The sequence below is a fragment of the Agelaius phoeniceus genome, chromosome 4 (genome assembly GCF_051311805.1).
Source record: "Agelaius phoeniceus isolate bAgePho1 chromosome 4, bAgePho1.hap1, whole genome shotgun sequence".
Classification (NCBI taxonomy): domain Eukaryota; kingdom Metazoa; phylum Chordata; class Aves; order Passeriformes; family Icteridae; genus Agelaius; species Agelaius phoeniceus.
This window is the reverse complement of record NC_135268.1, coordinates 23,519,888-23,533,009: the sequence shown is the minus strand read 5'-3', so window position 1 is coordinate 23,533,009 and position 13,122 is coordinate 23,519,888. Positions and strand designations below refer to the sequence as shown.

Here is a 13,122-nt window from a genome sequence, read left to right as displayed (position 1 = left end):
AACAAAACAACTGCTTTTGGAATAAACCCAGGTAATTTGCACTTTCTAATCCCAAAACTCTGAATTACCTCAATCCTTTATCTCCATGTCAAATTTGAAATTTATTAAGCTGGGATAATAATTCTGTTTATCTCATAAGGAGAAAAATGAAGAGCTCTTGGACAGACTTGCTCCTGCGTAGGGAAAATCCAGTGTGGTGGTATTGGGGATGGCCCAGACAAAAAAAAAAGTCATTTCTCAGAGTATATTGGATTTCTGAGAAAGCTTAGTGATGCAGACACATGAAACATCCTTGGATGCCCTTTCCTGCACATAATTGAACATGGAAAGATTTGAAAGCATGTTTTCCAGATAAGACCCCTATCCAGTTATTGGTTGCTGTTGCTTGAGCTATCTTCTCCAGGCCAAGGTATAGCCACTTCCAGTAAAAAGTGGTTACTGAACACCTCAGGCTGCAGTACCTTTGCTCCTCCATTGTCCACTACACCTTGGGTACTGGGAAAGGACTTTCTTCTCAAGCTGAGGGCTTGTGGTCCCTGTGCCATCACTTCTGTCACATCTGTAAACCAGCAATGCTCCCCTTTGCACCTACTCCAGGGCATGGAGGCTGACAGGTTGGCAGCCACCAGGGATCCCCAGGCAGGGCTGCAGGGACATCATCTTGAAATTGGGATGGACCTATTTAATGAGGTCACTGAGCTACTAACTAGAAACTAAGCCTGGAACTATAGGTATTACTCCTGGGAGGCCCCAAAACATCAAAAATAAATTAACTCTGATTAATGGAGAAGCAAGCCCTCCCTCTCCTTTCCCTTGTGGCAAGAGATGTGCTTGTCAGCTGGTGCTGCAACAAATGCCTCCTCTGCATGTGACATCCTTCAGGGGTCTCTCTTCCTGCCTCTGAAAAGTTTTCCCTGGAACAGGGGAAACAGTATGTACCCAAAAAAGGGAGAGATGCTCCCAATTCACAGAGTTAGGGTAAAACAGGCAAATAAATATCATACATGGGGACCTGTTCTGTTGACTATCTGAGCTAGGGAGCATGAAGTCAGGGATTGCTGTGGGGAGTATCTGCAATCAAAAAAGCTCCTGCTCAGGACTCACATTCTCCTTTGAACATGGTTAAAAGTTGAGAGTTTCCTTTTTACCACTTACACAGAAACTTAAATCACAGATTTCAGTGGAGCCTTAATATTTCCTAGCCTGTGCTGTATTGTCTGAAGCAGATGGGACTCGCCCCCTTAAAAGATGTAGAACAGAGAGGAGATGGAGAGATGAAGTGCTCCAGTTGGAGAGAATCACTGAGAGTTATTGGGTAAAAACCAGCCTGTTGAGCTTGAAACACAGCCTACTTGGGGCACCTCCCAGGCATGCCCAGAACAAAAACTGCCCCTTTTCTATGCTCTTAGCCTGTTCCAAAAAAAAAAAAAAAACCAAACCCCAAAACCCAACATAAAAACAAACAAACAAAAACCCAAAACAAAAAGCCAAAGCAAATCAAACCCCCCAAAAATTAGGACTTTGCTTTCCTGTCACACTGCAGCTTTATGTCAGCTGTTGTTGAGGAGAAAAAACTGCTGCCCCGCCAGATCCTGAGATGGGAACAGTCTGGGTAATTCCCTGGGAAGGACATTAAAGCCAGGGGGCAGGTGGGACAGAGCCTCCCTGGGGGCAGATAGCTCCAGCAGCCCCAGGAAACCCTCCTGCAGCATTAGCAAGGCTGGTAACTCTTTTCCTGTGTGGAAGGGACAGGGAGGGGAAGGCAAAGCCAGAATGACTGGGAAGATCCCAGCCAGCGCTCCTAGGAAAGAGCGGTGCCTTGCCTTGCACGCAGCCCAGCTTGGGGTAGCTTTGGGGCTGGAGAAGGCAACGCTCTCTGGAGTAACGTGATGTGAAGAGGGTTGCGGGGCTACAGCCCCTGGCATTGGCACATATGGTGTGTGAGGTGCTCATGACAACCCGCTTTGGCTCTGCAAAGGGAAGGACAACTTAGAAATGGAAAGAAAAGCCAAAACCAAACATAGAACCTACCAAAACCAAAAGCAAACCAACCAAGCCAACCAGAGAAAAAAAACCCAAACAAACAAACAAAAAGCCATAGAAGGCAGCAGTAAAACCCGACCAAGCCCTGGGTGAGCAGTGAACCTGAGGTGTGGGCATTGCTATCCTTCTAAGTGAGATTTGGTGGGCAGGTGGTGAACTCAGAGGCCAGGTGCAGCTTTTTGGGGGGGTGCAAGAAGGGTGGAAGGATAAGGGCTGAAGGGGGTGACCCTAGCCTTAGGAGAGAAGCCCTGGAGGGCAGATGGGGAGATGCTCCGCAGAGGTGGTGGGTTCTCCAACAGCTCTCCAGGTGCCATCTCTCCCCCTGCCCCTGCTGCTTGTGGGAGCAGACTAGTAACCCTGTCCGGTATGGGGCTCCCCGACCCTGCATTTGCTGGCTCCCTAAAGATGGTCCTGATCGCCCAGAGCCCTGAAGGCGTGTGCGGGGGTATCAGGCCACGGGGACAGTCTGGGGATGCGAGAGCCACGGGTGTGGTGGGGTCCGGCCAGCGCAGCCCCGGCTCCCGCGCCTGCCGTGCCCAGGTGTGCGGGGCGGGGGTGCGAGCGTGCGGGGCTGCCGCTGCTGCTGCGTGTGCGGGCGCGCACGTGTGCGCACCAACATCGGCGTGCGCCTGTGCCCGCGGCTCTGCGCGCAGGGGGCGCGGGCGGAGGAGGCGAAAGGGGGCCGGTTCTGCGGCGGGTGGCTCCCAGCCTCCCCCGCCCCCTTCCCTCTGGGTCTGCTCCTCGCTCCGGCTCGCATTCTATCGCAGGCGGCCGGCGCAGCCCCCTCTCCCTAGCCCCGGCCCCGGCCCCCGCCCACCCCCGGGGTGGAGGCAGCCGCGCCGAGCCGCCCGCGGGAAGAAAGCAGCGCTCCGCCGGCTCCGCGCCCCTCCGCGGGGCCATGCAGCGCCTCTGCCCGCCCGGTCCGAGCGCAGCCCCGCGCCCCGCCGCCCTCCGCGCAGCCTGAGCGCCCGGCGGGGGCTCCGCTCCGCGCCCGGAGGTGGGACGGGGCCGGCACAGGCGGCACAGGAAAGCTCCGCGGCTCCGCGACACTGCCCCGCTGCCCCGGCCATGGGGAAGGGGCTGGAGGGGACAGCGGCCCGCTGCGGGCTGGGACTGGGATACCTGCTGCAGACGGTGGTGCTCCCCGCCCTGGCCGTCCTGGGGGCCAGCCGCCCCGGCTCCGCGGCGCAAGGTAAGCCGATGGATGCATGGATGGATGGATGGATGGATGGAGAGGGGTTGGGGCATCCTCCGTGTGCGGGTTGGAAATGCGAATTTATGCTGTGATTATCTTTTTTACTGCGTTTATGTGTGCAAACAGTGCAATCGCCCGCCGGGGTCTGGAGGGTCCGGTCGTACCTGCCGGGTCGAGTCTGTAGGTGCTCAGCCTGGCCGGGACAGGCGTTTGCCTGCACTCCGTCCTCAAATGAGGCACGGGGAGCGGAGGGGAAGTTGGGGCTGAAGGAGAGCCGCCGGGGCGCCCCGGAGGGCCGGCAAGGTGCGTGGGAAAGGCAGGTGCGGGGCGGGTGTCCCTCCGCAGCGGCAAAGCCGTACCCTGGAGCTCTGCAATCGACGGTCAGTCTTGAACCCCCCAAGGCCCCCCAACGCCCTCCTTCTTCCTGCCAAAAACATGATACACCCGAAGGGAGTCACCGTCCTTCTGTGTTTATGTTATGAGATTTTGTTTCCTTTCCCGTGTCGGGGATTCTGGAGTACATCTCGATCTCCCTTCCCGGTAGCCCTTGTAGAAATTCCCCTTTTTAAGTGGCAATGTATTGCTTCTCAGTGCGTGTTCAGGGGTATTTGAGAACATCACAAAGAGCCCTGGCTCAGTGTAGCACCCACCAGGCTGACAGCCACAGCAGGAGGCTTTTTCTCCTACGAGCTGATGCTGGACAAACTTTCTCGGTGCTTCTCTTCTTTCTTTCCAGGAGTTAGACCTAATGTGGAAATGTGTTGCTTTTGTGGAACATAGGAGAGAGAAAGAGAGCTTGCTGCTGCATGTGGGCAGAGCCGCACATAGCAAAGATGTGCGGGGTTGGTTAAAGCAGTTGGAAATCTCAGTTATGTGATTAACAAGAGAAAGGGAATTTTAGAAGCTTCTTTGTTTATTTTCCACGTGTATGTAGCCACGAAGTAATAGCATGCACCAGAGTTTTTATTTGAAGTTACCAGTATAATGCAAGTGTAAGAATACTTGATTTTCCCCACATCATGTCTGTGGAGAGGCATTTGTGAAAACTGCACAGATCTGACCCTGTGCTCTCACCCAGCCATTACAAAGTGCACTGCTCTCTGGCCTTTTTGACAGGAGAACAGTGATAGTTGTTCCGATTCCTGGTGCCCCTGGCAGGCTTTCTGTGGGTTCTCCCAGACATGGAGCTGTAGGTTTGCTGCTGGTGGGCTGGGTGCACTGAACATCATGTCTGTACATGTATCAGGGCTAATCCATTTCCTGCTGATACTTACTCCATCCCCTCAGAGTCACATTCCCTTGCTCATTTATTTCACAGGAAGATCAGAAATCTGGCCATGAAAAGAGGGTAGCAGAGAATGAGAGTACAAAAATCCCTTATGCATTGTGGCATGTTTCATCTGTGTCTTCCATATAATTTCCTTTCACTGGTTGGTTTCCTGTTCAAGATAAGACAGGTTTGATATTTTGTATTTAGGGGTTTAAGTAGTGCCATATGTGTGTGGACCTACATGTCAGGGGGTATATATCAGCCTGTGTCGATAGAGATATGTCATGTCAGAGGGTGTTGGAGAGGAAAGCTCCCCTCAGACAGTTGGACCTGGAGTGGAAAGGAGCCTGCTGGCTCTGCTGGCAGGACAGAGGAGTTTCACATGACAGATGGCCTGAGCAGGGAAGAGAGGACCCGCTGCGTTCGGCTGTTCCAGAGCGCTGCTCTCGGTGCCACAGGGCTCATACCTCCCACTCCCGGATGGTTTCTCCTTCCCACACTTACCCTCTGTGACACAACACTGAGTGACAGAGGTGCCATGAGGGCACAGGAGCCAGGCCCCCTGTTCTTATCCTGCAGAGGGCAACCCAGTGTGGGACCTGCCACAGAACACAGGTGTGCTCACCTACCCAGAGAGGGACGGAGAGCTCTTCAGCAACACTCCCCAGTGTGTGAGAAACTTCCACAACAGAGTGAAAAATCCAGGGAATCTGGTTGGGATATAACTCTTTGTCTTGGACTTTTTTTTTTTTTTTCATTTATACTTTTATTTTTATTGCTAGGACCAGACAGGGAATTTGGGTGCAGACCTGGTTTTGGCATTTTTCCCAGAGCTGAGGGATTTTCTCATTGGTGTGTGCAGCGGGGATCTTCGTGTATATGTACACAGTGCTTCAGTGAAGCAATGAATCAACAGTTTAACTATGCCCTCTTCAGGAAGTTTCCTCATCATATAGCACCGGGCAAAGTTTTCCCTCTATTCTATATATACATTTCAAAAGCATACATCTATCATCTCAATTCCCCAACTATCTTTAGCTTTTGAAGCAGGCTGAGAAAGCCATGAGCATTGCTGGGACTTGTGCTTTCCTACCTTCCTTTTCCATTGCCTCGTAGAAGATGAATTTATTAACTGAGGGGCTGGTGGACCAGCCCCCCCTCACTCCCTGGCATGTTCATTATCACTGCATCTCGGCGTCCCCCCATGAGCTTCTCAGCAGACCTAAATACACTTTTTGTTTTATGAGTATTTCTTATCTTCTTATCTGAAGCTGCCTGCGTATTTTTCCGCTGTTATCAGGAGAGAACAGGAAATGGCTGCAATGGTAGAGACAGCCCTTAGTTCTCAAAGTGGTGTGAATGGGGCCAGAACGATTATCAGGCCAGAATCAACTGTGACTTGGCATTTGCTGCATTTAGGATACCTCTATGATAAGCAACGTAAGAATGAGAATTTAAATGCCCCAAACTGCCCCTGCTGGGCATTTCAGTGCCATCTCCATAAGAGCAACTTTCCCTTTGGCTCTTCAGTCAGCAGAGACTGGGTTTCAGCTGTTGTGCTCCCCTACAGCCCCACACTTCCTGCCTCCCAAATTGTTATCCACTTACCCTGTGGCTCCCACCTTTTTGTTGTGTAGCTGGGACGAAAGGGAGGGTCAGGCTGTCTATTAGTAGTGACAAACATGGTTCAGGCAGCTTTTGGGGTTAATAACGATGGTGTAAAAGATGGTAGAAAAGCTAAATGGACTACGTATTAATGAGGTTGTGTTTCATTTGTTCCTTTACAATAAAATAGTGCATTTTTCATGCTTAACCCCTCAAACTAATTAAATCAAAGTGATAATTTAAAAAGAAAACTGTAAAAGAGCCATATGTGCAGATATTTGTCTTGCCCCAGCATGGTCTGTGTTAGCAACAGCAGCAGTTTGAAAATGCTTAGTGCAGAAAAAGTGAACTATAACATGTGAATGTAGTAACCTTTTGGGGATGCATTTCCTAATTAAATACCTAAACACATCTTGTTGAAAAAAGGTGGGGAAAGGCCTTAATTGTCTTGATGCATCAGCGGACCTCTTGTACTTGATCATGCGGGTGTAATATTTGTAATAATAAAGCAGGAGCCAAGTAGTATTTTTTTGTGAATGGATATGGCTCTTTGGAGCATTAATCTGTTTCAAAGTGATGCACTGTGATAGATTTCAATGACGCTGACAAGTTTGAGCTGGGTGTGGTAGCTTGTACTTGCTCTGAGTAGCATTTTAGTATTGCAGTACTCTTTGCTGAAAGCAAACCAGCCACTGTGTTTCCTTTGCTGACAGAGGTGGAGTTTAAGCGGGATTAAAATTAAGTGGATGAATCTGTACATAGAGGAGAGATTCCTCCCTGGGAACATGGGAGTCAGGATCTGAGTTCTTCTTCCTCTGCCTCCAGGCTCTAGCATCTGGTTGCAAAAGTTATGGAAAAAATATATAGATCACATACAGGCTCCTTCTGATGGCTCTTCAGAATTACTGTCAGTGTCATTTATCCCTCTGTACAGTAAGAATGCCAGAGTGCATCAAAACATTTCCACAATTGTTGTGCATGTTTGCACTTAATCCCTTTACATGGATCATTCACCACACAACTTTATTTTCCTTGGTAATGGTCTTAAACCCCAGTTATTCACTATATTTTGGGACTAGCTTTGTGTATGACATCCAAATTCAGAAACAGGAAACAGCCTTAACCAAATTAAAAAGATTTTCCTAATTTAATTTTCCAAATACAGTACATCTGAAAACAGGAATACAACTCTGTGCCAAGGCCAGGCAAATCAGTTCCATAGCTGGTCTGTGCAGTAGGAAAGGATAAAATGTGGGCTATATTTATTAGACATGTCCACGTAAATATCTTGATTTTTATGCAAATGGAAGAGAGGTGTTTTGAGGCATAGCCTATGCAGTTCAGGTGAATAGAATATGAAGCAAATCAGTTCCTATGGAAAGTAAGAGGAAGCCCAAGCTGAGAAGGACAACAACTGACTATTTCTGTACAGTATATGACTGGAATTTTATGCATAAGTAGAATACAGAGGAGAGTTATACTTCAAAAAGCCAAGCTACATTTATGTCATGCTACCAGCAAAACAACCTTGGTTTTAGTAACCTGTTTTATAGTGTATGGCTGTATTTCTTGATTTCTGGTTCTTTCTGGATTTTATGTCACTGGGCTTTCGAGGAATCTGTTCTGGATACTTTTTCTACAAAAAGGCGAGAAAATAACTTTTCCAGCCCATAAGAAAAATATGTTTGAATTGCTGGTGCAAAAAAATATGTTTGAATTGCTGGGTGAATTTGCATCGCTTGGACTAGTGAACAGTTTGCTGTGATTTAATCTAAGAGGATTGGTCTCCATGTGAGTCTCAAACCGTTGGTTTGTCATTGAAAACAAGTTACTAGAGGCTATCCTTGAAATAAAAGTATAATCATGGATGCTTTGCCAATGCAATGCATTTCACATAACTGTCTATACGTCCCTTTAGGAAGAAATGGCATTGTCTTTCCTCCCTTTAGGGTGGGGAGAGGGCTGTGCTGGTTTGTGAAGTGCACATCTCGTTAGCCACCCAGTGGAGGTATTCACGTCTAGCAGGCAGCGATCTTGGCAGCGGTGCCAGCGAGGCAGTAATTACAGCGTCTGTCATTTGCATTAGCCGGCTCTGCTGCGCGTTCGGCTCCGAGGTACAGAACAGCTTCTCAAGTACAAGTCGAGAATCAAAGGAAAGGAGTGAGAGACGAGCTGTGGCTTTCCAGTTGGCCATAACCCCCCTCACCACAGCGTCAGGATAATGTTGTGCAGAGGCACAGTTCAGTGCCGGCTGCTTCCAAGGACTGAAGGAATGGTGGTGTTTTAAGTGATTTATTGTGTGTGCTCAGTAGAGTCCAGTCTCAGGAGCAGGCGCCCCTGGATCTTTCCATCATAACATTATCCAAGAGGCAATCTGAAGGAAATGTTATTAAGTCTTCTAGGAGGCCAGCTATATTCCAAGAAACACTTAATTTGCATCATTTGCAAGCAAGCATTTGAAATTATGCTAAAAAGGGAAATGGTTATAAAGAACTTTACACAGAATAAGTAGGAACAACAAATTTCCCCTTGATTTTGAGCATACTTCATTCCCCTGTGTTTAAATTAATGGGGTCATCTGTAGGTACTCCAGCCCCCAACTCCACTGCTGTGGTGGAGAGGTGATTTATTGAGTATTGTTTTTGGGTTCATGATAGGTTTGGTTAAATATTTTGCTGACGATCCAGTGTAGTTATTGTATTTAGATTTATCTTTCTCGTGTGAGGATGTAGCATAAAACTGTGTGCACACTAAGGAGCTAAAGGAAAGCCCTGGACTGTAGCTGTTTTCCAGTTGTTTTCCTCAAGGCTGGCTCTGCTTGTACAAACAACATGCACAAGTGAGGTGCAGTGAGTGGGAGCAGTGGGCAGGAGCTGGCAGAGATTTTCTCAGCTCTCAGCAACCTCAGAGATGCTTGTATATAGCTTTCTCCCTAGGTAGTCATAACTAGAACAACTTCCTGTTTGCTTTTATGACTCCATCCCAAATCACATGGACGTTAAGCAGGAAATATGGGATTTCCTCCCAAGTCATCAAACACCAGGATTTGGGGAGTCCCTTTATAGCCTGGCACATTATCTAAAAGTTTGGGCTGGGGAGAAAGAGCTTCATGCAAAAACAGTCTCACTTAGAAATACCCTTTTTATCAACATGGAAAATCTAGGGGGAAACAAAGGAGAAAAAAAGATTCCTTTTTGCTTATTTGCTCAGGGGAGGTTGGAAAAAAGGGAAGAAATCTTAATCAAAACCAGAAAAGACCCAGTTATTTTAGAGAAAAGGTCAATAAAGCCGTGAATATTTACCCTAATATCCAAACTATTTGTATTTATGCTCTCTGCAAATGTGTTAGGTGTTCAGTGAAAATTAAGTTAAAAAGTTGTGAAGTCTTCTGACAGCAATGGTTTTTATTTCTGTTTACATTTTTTCCGCATATTTCAACCAGCCCAGTGAAAAATCCCACTGTTAGACTTCATTTACAATCCTGGTTAGCACTGGTTAAGGCATATGTTACACTGCTCTCTAGATCTTACTGTTTTGGTTTTGGTTTGGTTTTTTGTTTGGGTGTGGGGTTTTTTTTGTGGTGGTTGTTTTTTGGGGTTTTTTTTTGGTAAATCACACTGATTTTATTGTGATGCAGATTGAGATGGAGACCCAGATTCTCAGTGGTACCAGACATGCCCTTATTTCCTCCAGGGAGTGTCAGGCAATGCTGAATTTAGGTGATGACCTTTGCTGCTCCCTGAATACAAGCAGTGCCACTCTAGCTTGCATGGCAGCCTAACAATCCCATCAAGGCAGGGACACCTCCCTTGTGAGCATGTGATGCTGCAGTGCCTCAGCACCTCCTCAGATTCTCACTTTGTTGTGAGTCCTGCACAGGCAGGACAGGAGAGGCACCCAAAAAATTGTGCAGGCTTGTCTCAGTTGGTAATACCTCCTGTGGGGAAAACTGCAGTTGTGTCTTTAGCAAAGCTATGTGCTTGTGTTGCTGGGCATAATGGGAAGTTCTTATTTGTAACATTGCCTTAGTTAGTCAATCTCTGTTTTGCTGGATTTGGAAGCTTGTTGTATTTATCACTGTTTGGTGGAGAGGTCTAGGGGGAGTTGCCTAAGCGTGCAGAGCAAACGTGTAAGGGAAACCAAATTATGAGCTCAAGTTTTCTGAGTAGCCAAGACTGGTGCTGCAGTCCATTCTTCTTGTTTGAAGAAAGAGGGGATGGTACAGAGGGAATGCTACGTTGAGAAGGCTCTCGGGTACCCTCTCAATGTTGAATTTCTGGAGTCTCACTTATGGTGTCTTTATATCTGCTGTAATCTAGAAATATGTATAAAAGGATGGTGTGGGTTAGGAATGGTACTCCTCAGTTTAGTATCTCCCACTGGGACCCTTGAAACCATGTGATCCTCACTCTCTCCCTCCTCCCTTCTCCCCTCCCCTGAGGTGGGATGGTGAATTGGAGGCACAAAATGTAAAGATCATGGGTTGAGCTAAGAACCATTTGCTGGGAGCAGCAGTTAGATAAGAAAACATACAGCAACAATACTGACAACAGAAGGTGTGAGAAAGAGTCAAATGATTCATATGGAAACTCCCTGACCACAGTAATGCCTCACTGCTCTCTCTGCCACACCACCCAGACTTGGAAGAGAGCCCTTCACCTCATCCCTGGAAAATGAAGTGAGTTGGTTCAGTGTAATCTTCAGGTCCTAGCCATGCCCTCTCCTGGCTACTGCAAATATTAACTGTATGCTGGCCAGAAACAGAACAAAGGAACAGGCAAAAGTATGTGCTGTTGCCCAGGAACAGGGATGCTTCCTAAAAACTCTGACTTTCTGATGGCAGGCAGTTTGGAAGGATTTGCTTTGCCAAATGGAATCCATGGTGTTATCTCAAATTTGGAAGGAGGAAGAGCAGATCCAGGGCATGGCTGCAGTACTGTTGTAAATGGAATAAGGATCACTGTCCTGGGCTGTTTTGTTTCGTTTGGGTTTAATCTGGAATTCAGGACTATGTTATTCAACTGTACTTCATTCATCTGAATGAATGACTTGCGCTCCGGAGGACCCCGTTACCTTATGAGTTATAAAAGCTATGAGGTTGCCTAGGCAATTAAATCAGTATCTTTTTCTCTTGTTGCAGGAACATTTTCAACAATAATGCTAAGGAGCTCAGATTTCACTGGCCTGGCAACAGCTGAGCATTTTCTTGTTAGGTAGCTTTTGCCAATCCCTTTTCAGTTATTTTCAAGAAGCAAAGTAGCTTTATTTCTTAGTCTTATATTGAGTGAGAGGTTGAAATGTTAATCTCAGTGGATTAGCGGTGTATCCTTTGAGAAAAAGGAAAGCTTGCGTTTTTCTTGGTCCCCTGAGTGCTGGATGCAATTGTTTGAGAAATCTTGAATTTCATCAGCTAGATACAAGAAAATGTGCAAGCAAGCCTTAAATGATCTGTCAGAAGAGGTTGACTTTATTGCAGCCGTTTTGGAAACTTGTTTGAACTGTTGTTCAAGATAGTTGTTCCCCAGGTGTTTCTTTGCTTGATTTTAGTGCATTTCACATGTGACAGTGAAAAGGGATCACCACAGGATTATTAGTAATTCAGAACTCCTTGGAGAGCTATATTCCAGCCATCAATTTGCTAAAATAATGGCTGGCATATGAATTGCTGCACTTTTATGATATGGTGTATCTATTGTTTAAATATGCCACTTGTCTTATCCACTCCCAGCATATGTGTTTATACTGGAAAGTTTACATAGTGAGTGAAAATAATAATACAGTGTCACTGAATGAGGTTAATTGCAGTTCAACCATACTGAAATCGAGGAGTAAGAAGTGGGACAGAATAGCAAGTGAGACTAAATCTGTTCTCATGGGCACTGGATTTACCTACACTGACTGAAGTGAAGGCACTTATCAGGAGTAATTCCAAGTACAGATGTGCACACTGCCTTAGTCTGAATGACTTTTCTCTTTCATTAATATATCTCTAAGTTTTTCCAGTTGCTCATGGAGTCAGCACAGATGTATCCCTCTCACCTTTCCCTTTTCCCACAATTTTGTATGTCTATTGGATTGCTCTGCAGCTGTACACATACAAAAGATGAGTGGTTGTGGCTAACAGTGAGTAGCTGGGGCTAACAGGCAAACAGTGAGGTGTCCAGACGGAAATTTCATGTCTGCACTCAGATGAGACTATAGAGAAATCTCTGCTGCATGAACCTCTGTTAATAGGATAAAACTCTCTGGTGCTTTCAACTAGAAAGAGATAAAATTTCCTCTGTTAAGCTTGGCCTCTTAATCTGAAAATCAGGGTTCATTGTGGAAACTAGAACTCTGTCTGGTTAAGGAAAGGATCTGTAATTACATGGGAAAGACTCTGCCCTTCGACAAGTGCTGTTCACAGAAAATCTTGCTGAATTGTCTCATGAAATACTTGTATTCCTTGTTCAAAGATTTTTGGCCCTAAAGCTGCACTATTTTTTGACAAATCATCATCCCCATTACAAATTCTTTTCATGTAGACGTTCCAAACCTAGCTTCAGGGGCTTCCTTTCTGCTTCCTCACCAGTTTTTGGAGGTGAGGGTAACTTTTTTGGTCTCTTGCTCAAACAAAATGCAGCAATCTTCTTACACAGCAGAACTCTGCTGGCAAGAATAGGAGTGCAGGTTTTCCTTCTCTTCATCATGCAAAATAGCTGTACTGTAGCAAATTGGAAGTTCTGAATTTCTTACTTCCTTAGTAACTAGAAAGTTTGTAGCTACAAAGTTCAGTACTGGGACCTGTCAGTTTCACTATCAGTTTCCTTTTGTTTTGTTTTGTTTTTTTTTTTAATGTCTAATGTTTATACCAAGGATAGACTTATGTGGTACAAGGCCAGGTTATGACCACCACCAAATGTAGCCCCATTAATTTCAGAGCCAGCACATGCCAGAAGCTGATCTGCTTCTGTGTTAAAAATATGTTGACACAGTAGAGTGAGACTCTAGGATGAACAGACCTTGATGT

At 46.4% G+C, this 13,122-nt stretch overlaps 1 protein-coding gene across 2 annotated transcripts in view; it reads left to right on the top strand.

Annotated features, from left to right (window-relative positions):
• The first annotated feature begins 2,700 nt into the window (after positions 1 to 2,700).
• Positions 2,701 to 13,122, top strand: part of UNC5C (unc-5 netrin receptor C) — a 250,987-nt gene continuing 240,565 nt past the window's right edge. Inside the window, exon 1 of one of the 2 annotated variants that reach the window (XM_054633032.2) lies at positions 2,701 to 3,235. In XM_054633032.2, coding sequence (XP_054489007.1) covers positions 3,112 to 3,235 — 124 coding nt within the window. In that variant the 5' untranslated portion in view covers positions 2,701 to 3,111. The remainder of the gene's footprint in view (positions 3,236 to 13,122) is intronic. The other variant, XM_054633033.2, reaches the window with a different exon arrangement.